This window comes from Pundamilia nyererei, unplaced genomic scaffold (genome assembly GCF_000239375.1).
Source record: "Pundamilia nyererei isolate P.nyererei 1_Seehausen unplaced genomic scaffold, PunNye1.0 scaffold00246, whole genome shotgun sequence".
Taxonomy (NCBI): domain Eukaryota; kingdom Metazoa; phylum Chordata; class Actinopteri; order Cichliformes; family Cichlidae; genus Pundamilia; species Pundamilia nyererei.
Window position 1 is genome coordinate 790,717 of NW_005187647.1, and position 10,486 is coordinate 801,202.

The 10,486-nt window shown below is 37.0% G+C and overlaps 1 protein-coding gene across 1 annotated transcript in view; it reads right to left on the bottom strand.

Moving 5' to 3' along the window:
• The window catches only part of rspo4 (R-spondin 4), a 29,004-nt gene extending 18,518 nt beyond the window's left edge, over positions 1-10,486 (bottom strand). Inside the window, exons 1-3 of the mRNA XM_005749494.1 lie at positions 10,456-10,486; positions 3,056-3,244; positions 1,982-2,119 (exon numbers count right to left, since the gene is read on the bottom strand). Coding sequence (XP_005749551.1) covers positions 1,982-2,119; positions 3,056-3,244; positions 10,456-10,486 — 358 coding nt within the window. The remainder of the gene's footprint in view (positions 1-1,981; positions 2,120-3,055; positions 3,245-10,455) is intronic.

Here is a 10,486-nt window from a genome sequence, read left to right on the forward strand (position 1 = left end):
ATGCTATACTCTGATCAAAATGTGTTCCTTTAATTTTTTTGAGCAGTTTATATTAAGACTAACATTTTATTTCAGACCCTTACAAACACGTTGCTATAATCAAAGGTAGATGAATGCTAGATGAAGAGTTACTACAGTGGTCATTACACTTGCAGTAACTGGCTGAATGGTGAGTGATGTCACCCTCAAAATCAGCTGCTGCAAAAATTTCCAGACAGACCACAAAGGAAAATCGGTAACCTTTGCCAAAACGGAGCAACAATTGGAAATCATTATCATTATCACTGTCAGATTTGAAATAAAGAGATTTCCAGAGACTGTTTTCGGCAGTTGCTTGAGGTGTGTACTAACAGTCAGACATGAAACCCTAACACTGATATGAAAAACAGATGTGGACTTGATGCCAAGAAGCAACAGTAGCTGCAGATGGTGTCTGTAGAAGGCAGAGGAATATCGACCAGTGTCAAATGATGAGTGAGCTCTACAATACATCTCACTTAGTCAGAAGGCAGAGATGATACACAATGAGATATGAAGATAAATTCTAAAACCTCTTTGAAGACCTTTAATATGAATCGTGTGTTGCATTCTGGTTTGACTCCATCAAAAAGAATTTCACTGGGATGAGAAAGAAAGGGAGTAGAGGAGTATAGGACATGTTCCAGAAGAAGGTAGATTTCCCCCCCTTTAAATGTAGCAGTCATGCTGTCATCTTCATTTAATGTGATAAACAGTTTGAAATTCTGTTAATGCCACATCCTTTGCATGTGAAACAAAAGGTACAGGTCAAATTCAGTTTAGCAAAATTATTAGGCAAATTTCAGTGAGATAAAACTCCCGCAAACCACAGATAATCAAATACTCACTCAATCACACATGAAACACAGTAGAGATGTGGCCACAGAGCCAGAGAAGTAGATAAAAGGAGATGAGCTTGGAAGAACAGGCCTGCTGTTGATTAAACCTTTCAGATTAGTTTCACTAATGTGTCCATTGCACAGCAGACCCTCATTTGTTATAGCTGGAGTCAGGAAAGCTTTAGTTAATACACTTCATACAGTAAGTTAGAACAAGAAATAAGATAGGAAACAATATGTTTATTTTATTTGTACTGCTTAAGAGGTTTTCCGTCAAAAAGTGTTGTAGCAAAAGTGAAATTCATTTGCAATTTCTTTTTTTGTAATTTCAAAAGCAGCCTTGTAGACAATAGTAAATCAGTGTTCATGTTTGTTAGAAATAGAAATAGAAACACATACCTGCTAACTAGCACTTAGTAAACGTAATAAAATACAAGAATTTTACTAACAACAGATGAAACACAGTCATTTGGATAGTCTGTACCACACAGTCCAAGAAGCAGTGGAGCTAGTAGTAGCTAGTCAATGTATGGATGCATTCTGCCCTGAATCCGGTGTGAGAGGAAGATGAAATGCCTGCCTAGAAGCAGAAGAAGTCCTAATAAAAATGTGGAAAGACAGATATTATAGTGAATGGGACTGCAAACAATGGCTTGCGTCCTAGGGAAGCAATCCTTCAAATCAACCCTTTAAACTAGCTTTGTACACTGGAAACAGCTCTTGGAGAGTGAAGGAACTCACTCTAAATTGGTGAGATCAAAGCTGTTACTACAATTTATTTTTTTACATGAAGCAATAGCTTTTTACCTACCTAATGTCAATAACAGTGCTAATAGGATTTTAGTCAGGGTGCAGTGAGGAGAGAGACTGACCGAAGGGTGAATGGGTCACCAATCTATTTCAGAGTTGATGTAGAGAAAGACAACCATTCACTCTCAACATTCATTCATTTATTAGTGCTATATTACTATATATTATTATACTATATTAATGCTTATTCCGTTTTCTAGAGGCCATTATCTGTAATAATAATCATGTCAAAATACATTTTTCTCAGGATCACAAACAGAGGGACAAAGGATTTGACTTATTAAGTTACAAATGATATCAAAAGTGTAACTTACCAAGGCAGTCTGTCTGGTGGGCACGAGTTCCCTCTGGGCAGTGGGTCAGACACTTGCCTTTGTAAAGCTGGAAGCCAGGCTTACACTTGGTGCAGAAGTCTCGGCTGAAACATTGCTCACAGTCTGAAGAACGGCACTCTGAGAGGAAACAGATTATCACACACAACGTAGAGTACTTGGGTATTCATTGTTACATGAAAAAGTCAATTTTTCACCTGGTCACACATATTTTCATTTTAGCTGAGAGGGTGAACACAATAATTAAAAAGCTGAATTTGTCCAGTGAGAGCAAAGCTGCTGAAAACTAAAGGTGAAAAAAGAGAGTAGCATCTTTGCTTCCTGAATATCATATGTTTCCTACTGAAACCTGCTGTTATGTCAGGAAACGCACGAACAGTTAAAACCAATTCACTTTCAGAGAGGTGATTTGTATTTTGCTTTAGTCTTGTTTGCCTTAAGCAGACAGAACGTGTTCTTTTGTGTGCTTGACAGATACAGATTGTGCAATACGTGCATCCAACAAAAACAAACTTTGTGCTGATGACGTTTTGAGATGCCAAGCAACTGATTTGTTGTATCTAGAATCTTTATATATTAAGATTAGAAGTCACGGTTCACAGAGCAGTCAGGGAAGATTGTGTGCTCTTTCACTGTTTCTCCGAGGTAAGGGCAAATCAGAAAGGATTTTAATATTGCATTTTGTGCTAAGGTTAAGGGGAGTCAGTGATAGTAAATATGTTTGGAAAAGAAATAAAGTGAACTATTGTGGAATCTTTGATTTTCCCAGTAAATGAGACAGAAACTATGTGCTGTCGGGTAAAGTTTTCTTTTCATTTATTAGGACAGCATGTTTCTGGAAAGAATTAAGCAAGGTGCATCTTGAAAAGAAAGAGAAAGAAGAAGTGGTCTGGGACTGCAGACTCTGTGTATGAGTACTGTCGGTTGTTTTTCATTATTTCAGACCTCAAGACAGTTAAGTCATACGTGCTAATGTGAGTAAGACTATCAGCAAATATTTAGTCAGAGATCACAGTCAGAGATCTCTGCAGGGGAAAGTAAAAAAACAAAACGCACTCATGCAGCGGTTGACATCCTTTCCTCTCTGTCCGTAGTGTCCTGCAGGGCAGGCGTGGAGACAAGTTCCATGGTGAGATATCCCCTCCCTCTGCAGGAACAGGAAGAGTCGCTCTGGGCAACGCACGCAGCCGTTGTCCCGGGAACACTCCAAACAGCTCCGACAGTCCTCTGATGTTTCTCTCTGAGCTGCAGGAGACAATAGGAAGACGATTAAGCCAGAGCTGCATTCAGGAGAGGGGTTATTAAAGTAAAAGTAGAGGAGGGAGCGAGTAAGGAATAAATAAAAGCCAGGAAGCGAGAGGATGAGGAAGGAAAGGAGACACCAAAAATCCTCAAGATACCAAGAGAATTTCGGGAAAGATCCACTGCTGAAAATCAACACATTACCAGGAACTCTATAAAAATCATGCATCGAAGCGTTACAGTATTTCACTCCATCAAATAGTTGTAGTAATTGCTTTCGTAATGGCACACACTTCTTTTTGAGGTTCAGCATCTTTGATATTTCTTAGTTTGCTGCCTTGTTAGCTCGAATAGAGAAGAGCACAGAGTGTGATGCTGTGTCTATATGTCCTTTTAGCTAACTCCTTACATGTACATTACCAGGTGCACAAAGGAAGTTGTGTCCTGACAAAGCTTACATGTCACTCTGACGATGCACTCCTGATGACTTGATAGTCTAACACTTTCTTGGTATGAGTAGCTCTTTAGAAACTGTAGGTCGCTGATAATGAGTAGGCTTACGTTTAGTAAGAAATATTCTTTATTTGACATGAAAACAGCACCAACGCTCTTTTTGTTCATCGAGGACTCCCTGCTACTGCAGAGGTTACAGACTGAAGCACTGATCAGTAACTCAACTTATAACTTATAATGACTAATAGTGGGATTTTTCTTTCATAAAAATAAAATTTAGCTCCACAACGTTTTGATAAATATATTATTATCACATATTATTAAGTGATATATGTCAACAAGTAGATATTTTAATCTATTTCTATCCCAAAAATGTGATATGTACTGTAACAGTGAGGTACAGTATGACAGTCAAGCTTAGATCTAAGCCAAGGTAAGTCTTATATTATAACAAAAGCAAGTGGCTGTGTCTGCTTCCAGGTACAGAGAAGACTCGACAAAGAAAGAAAGAATGCTTTCAATCCATCGGGGATAAGGAGGGATATGGAAAGACAAGCAAGGTAGGATGGAAATTTGGATTGAGCAGCAGACAGCGAGTGTGCGTGAGTCTGAGCAATCACACTCTGATCCTTGTGGGTCACTACATTCACCTTGTTATGTGTGGCTGTGGTTTAGGATGTGTTTGTGTGCAAAAGCAAAAGTGAAGCCTGTCTTAAAAAGTTTTCAAAAACCCAAATCATGTTATTCATTCATAGATAAAGACACAGAAGATCATGTAACGTCAAGGCAACTATGAAAACATTTAATCGTGTATAGTCTTGTTTAGTTTCTCATTAAATGTTGACCTTTTTTTGACTGTCAAATCAAGAGTTACGAACAGCTTTTTAACAGTTTTTTCTTATAATCATTCAAGGGTTGGAGCTGGCGTTTTAAGTTTTGTGCATAATTATCTTTAGTTTTTAATTTTTGGTTTTCTTTGGATTGTAAATTGGTGAAATCTAGCTTTCTTTTCAGTCCTGAGCTTTAGTTACTGATTTGAGGGTTGTATTTAGTTAGTTCCCCTGTTGGTTTCCATTCTGTTCCTCCTTCTGTCTCATCTGTATTTGTTTCCTCATCACTGTCCCATGCCTCACTCTCAATATTTCTGTCTGTTTTCTTTAGTTACTTCCTGTGTTTACTTTGAGGTTTAGTTTTCCTAAATCATGGGATGTGCAGCTTTTCTTCCTGTCCCTGCTTTGATTGTCTTTAGTTGTGTTTTGGTCCCCAGCTGTTTCCTCTTTCCTTAATTCCTCTTCTGTATATATCAGTCTTTTAGTGTCATCCACATTAGTGTGGGTTCCCCTTTGCTTTTCCTTTCCTGCGGGTTTTTTTCTTTTCTGGATTAACAGATTTCTTTAATAGGTGTCCTGTTAGTTTAGATGAGAAGCAGTGAAACTAGTTGGAAAAACGTGTCCTGTGAACTCTTTCATCTTTCAAGAAAGGGCAAAGATTTCATTTTAGAGCTTCTGTTAATTATTAGGACTATGATTTTTTTTTTAAGTGAAATAGAAATAAAACGATTAGTTAAAAAGCTCAGAAACATTTAAAAAGTGGACTACATTATGAAAAGTTTAAAATTATTTTTTTGTACGTATGTATGTTCTCATACATATAAAATCTTTAACTGCACCTGATACCATAAAAAGACATTTTGTGACAAACTATCAGTCTATTAATGTTAAATAAACTGTTCCTCTCACGTCTGTCAATAGTCCGTTTATGACCATAGACTTTATAAGAAGAGTGATCCAGCACCTGTTTGCAGTCTGCTGTTTTGAAGGCACTATTTAATCATTGTATCTGTCACCATCTTTAATTTTTAGAAACAGAGCTCACCATATCTGAATGAGATAGTGGAGCTAAATTAATGCATTCACACTATTATCGTTAGTTATTATTAATCTCTGGCACTCTTCCATTGTGTGTCTTTGGTCCTCCCATCACCCTCAGCATGTCGTGGCAGATGACACGTTCTGCATGAGGTTCCTGCTAAAAGAGTTTTTCCTTCCCACAGTCGCCTAATGTTTGCTCACAGGGGACTCATTTTTGGCGTTTCTCTTAATTATTGTATCAAGTGCCTCGAGGTGACTTTGGTTGAGAACTGAATATAATTGCATCGCAAAGATATACAAGCTACATGGATTTAGCAAATAAGGTTAACTTGTCTTAACCATCATATAAATAAAATAATGGAATTTCATTCACCAAAATTTGAGCAGAATGCAAAATGTATATAATATATATTCAGTTTTCATATATATATTTCACCTATGAAAACATCTTTAGCCCTACATGACAATAGTGCTTTGGTAATTTTTCTTTTTATAAAACACTAAATCAAATGTAATAGGTTCTACTCCTTTGAAGAGGTAATTAAAATTTCTGGTGTTGAAGATTTGTTTTCAAGTGATCTTGGCAGAGTTACTAAAGATAACAGATTTCCAAAGACAGAGTTTTCAACTCCAGTGCAGAGTGGAACAGAGCAGATTTCCCCAGAATAACTCAGTGATCCATTTGGGTTTTGAGACCCGCTGAGCTCTCAGCTCATTGTCTGAAAAACAGTTCTCTACACATATGCTATCGATCTGCAGGCTTAAGGGACTTACAGAGGAGCGGCAGGTTAAGGTAGCGTAAAACGCTGAACTTTGACCTCGTATGGGATTGCCCTGGGTTTTTAACAAGCACCAGGTGTAACAAGATCTGTTGGGGTTTCAGGGAAAGATGTTAACATTTTGGAAAGAGCTTACACCCTAAAACACAATTCACAAAACTGGAGTATTTAAGGAAAGTGACGGCATAACGATCACTGAGATTAGTAAGTTTAAATAGGAAAAATAAGGAAACAATATTGTATAATGGTTTTGAAGCTAACAAGTTCTCCAACTTGTCATATCCATATGAGCAGTTTGTTCCTGATGTCTGAAATTTCAGCTTGCAGCTGAGTTGACATATGATGCTGTTTATTTGTGTGTAAGTTAAGAACTTAAAAAAAATGCAATGAACCCTATAATGAAAATCTAAGTTGTGTTTCTTTACATGGTATATGTAATCTAGTTAAAAAACCCAATCAAAAAACAAACAAATCCTGGTTATGCTATAAGTTTATATATTTAAGTTAAAATGATCACATCTATTTTAAAATATATTCTTAACAGGAACAGATATGTTTCAACAGTGCTCCATAATGTGTACATTAACTAGAAAAAGGTGGAGATGCACACTAAAAAAACACAAGCTGTAGGGGTGCTACCGTCATGTCCCAATGTCCAGACACTTGACAGCAGCCGAGTCAAAAATGTGCTGCAATTTAACATCTTTTTCACCTCTTGATCTCCCAGCTTGTGTTACATTTTCATCTACTTTCTACTAGCTTTAAATGTTGTTATGGAGCCCCTGGAGATCTGTAAAACCTTCATAAGGTGTTTGCACAACATTATTGATTTGAGTGCATAAAACTGTTACCTTATGTGACATTAGAGCTCTGCATGATGGTCCTGATAGGCTGTTTTGTCTTCTGATGCAGCTTTGTTTTTAATTGTTTTTATGTTAACTATAATAAATGGGAAATATAAGGAGACTCTGTAGATTTTTCTCTTTATATGTTATACTTGTTTTAATTACTGTCTGTTTTCAGTGCAATGATGCAATGTTCTTCATCTTCTATGCTGTTTCAAAGAAGGTTGCTCAATAATTAGTCAGACTTTTCTTGCAGATGTAGCAGCAATTGCTTAATATTGACTGATGATTTCATGTTTAATGCTGCTACACACACTTTGATGAACAGGGGCATTGATTCAGTAGTTTTCTAAAACATAATGCTCCCCCCCCAATTTCCTGGGGCTCATTTTTAAAGATTTTGACTCTTTAAAATTCTTTGACTTTATTCTTTACCTATTTATGTTTTCCCAAAAGGCAAAATCATTTAGCCAAAATTGTTGGTGAACAGACATGGATCACTAGTAGCATCCAAGTGGCAGTCTTAGAAAGTGAAACATAAAGCCTTTGCAGAACCTCCACCAACTGTACTGCTGGTACCAAAAAATGAGCCATTCCCTGTAGACTCCCATGTTAAAACGCTTAACTTTACAGCATGACAAATAGTTTTGGTCTCTGTAACTATTTTACCAATCGTAACGACTGTATGTGTTATGATTTTTTCCTGTAACTCACTGATTTCTGTTGTATTAATGATTAAAGATATGCATTACTGGGGGGGCGACTTTGAGTTTTGGGTTGCAAACCAGACCAATAACTATCAAAGAAGTCTGTGCTTTATATAGTATTTGCATATTTGTGGTGCTGCTATTAATGCACATTTAAAGAGGTTTGGACCTCTGCAGCTACTGCACCATTCCCTTCAGCAAGCCTGCTCTGTAACGTTACGTGGTCTGCCACTTTACGACTGAGTTGCTGTGGTTCCTAAATGCTTCCACTTTCCCATAATGCCACTTAGAGTCTGAGAGAAGAAATTTCATAAACTGACTTGTTGCAATGATGGCATCCTATCAGAATACCAAACTCATTTTTTAGCAACAATTTGTAAAGGCAGACTTGGTGCTCATTTTTATACACCTGTAACAATCGGACCAGAAACACCAGAATTAAAAAATTAAGATGCGTGGCTCACCCCTTAATGTATAATCATAAATGTGTAGCCAGTGAGAAAAGTACTAACTACTTTCAAAGTTCCCAGTGCCATTGCTACAGTATAAAATATAAAACATTGGGTAAACAACTTCTCTAACACCTGTGCCCACAAAGTCTTTACTTTGAGTAATACAGACAGACCTGGTAGATGCAGACAGGCAATGATTTGACTAAAACTCAGTGTGCTGCTCAAAAAAGGCTTAAGTCATCCAAACTTAAATGGTACTTTGCTTCATTGCACATTACAGACTTGGATGATGTGTCTCATAATAATGGTGCAGTTCTTACTTATTTTGCAAGTTGTTATGCTGTCATATTAAGTCTTTTGAGTGTGTGAGAGGAGTAGGTGGAAGCATTTTTCTACAATTTTCTGTTGTTTTTTTTCCCCCATTGAGTGTTTTTTTTTTTTACTACAGTCGGTCATAAACATGAATACTGATAGAGTGAGGGATAATTGCAGGAGAAAAAAGAGCAAACAAGGAATGAAGAGAAAAGACAGATTAAAATTAAGCTACTTTCTGCTGCTCCCTAATTCACAAGTGGTCGTCCCAGCTGGTAGCTCCTCATGTTTGATTTGACAGAGTTTTACGTGGGATGCCCTCCCTTTCCTGACACAACCCCTGAGGAATTTGTGCCTCCTCCCGGGAAGGAAAAATCAAATGACAGCATAAATCTCCGTGGTAAAAAGAGATGAATGCTGACAGCAGGTCAAGCAGTCATTCCAACAGCTAGCATTTAACCCTTTAGACCTATAAATGCAATCCAACATTAACCTGTTCTAAGGTATTAGCATCAAATGTCATCCAGTATGCAATGTTCAGCTCGTATAATGTATTACTTTTTAAGTAGGACTTTTTATAAGTCATTATAACTTGCATATTTTACAGGCTATCTTCTAATGTGTTTGGTTAATGTTCTCTTGCCTAATTTGGGAAACATTGAGGATTAAAGATTCCACTTTAGGAATTGCATGAAGTTGTTTACATATGCTGTACAGTAGTAGCCATTTTGTGGCAATGATTTAATTTTAAATGTGAAACATGATAAAGATGACTAAATAATAAATTATTCATGTGTCATGTTACCATCTGTGTGCGTCCAGTGCCATCACATGTTTATCATACGCACATGACAGAATTAAGATTTTGAAAATGTATCTCTCGTTCTTTCAATTTGCCTTTTCACAACCTGAATTGGAAGCGCATAAACCTGAGTGAGTGTTAGTGGCAACTGATGGCTTTATGAAGCCCCTATAATTATTATCTTAACACTTGACCTCTAGGTGGGTGATGGGGGCAGAGAGAAAAATGTTACAAGCCAGAATGTTGGTCTAATTGAGACCGGATCCCCCTCTTTTAGTCTCTGATTTCTTAGGAAATACCAGACACCGGTGAGCATGAGGGTTACCACAGACCTGTGTGGCTGTGGTCTGGACTGTTTTCAGAGGGATTGGATAAGAAAGTGATTAGAGACAAATCTGGATCTGGAGATAATTCCCAAACACTGTGACTATATGCTGGTACAGAGTTTAACAAGAAAAGACAGGCTAGTTTATACACTGAATACCGAGGAAATAAAGTAATTCGTGGAAATAAAAAGTGATTCTTATTTATTAGAAATAATCTATATACAATAAGTTCTGTAGAATGTTTCTGAAATACTTGTTTTGTGGGTTTCTGGAGTAATTAACATAAAAATGGATGTTTCTATGTTAGGTGATTTAATTAGACCAGATAAATATCATTATGATGATGATAAAGTTATATGAGAGCTGTGTAAACAAGAACTGCATCAACCTAAGCTTCTTTAATGACACCTGCTCTCTAGTGTAAGCATGTCCTAAATGATAATGATGATGATGATGATGATGAATAAATATATATTTGTATCGTTTGTCTGTATCGTTACGTTTTTAAAATAATGCACAGGTATCTCCAGTTGGTTCCTGTTTTGTTGTACATGTGGAACATAAGTTCATTTGTTAAGAAAGTGGGAAAACATTGAAACTGCTGTAATTGCTGTTGTAATGCTATCATGCTAACAGCCTCTTTGTGGTCTTTTCATGGTGTACTCACCACTTTGCTTCTGCATGATGCCGGACCCCAT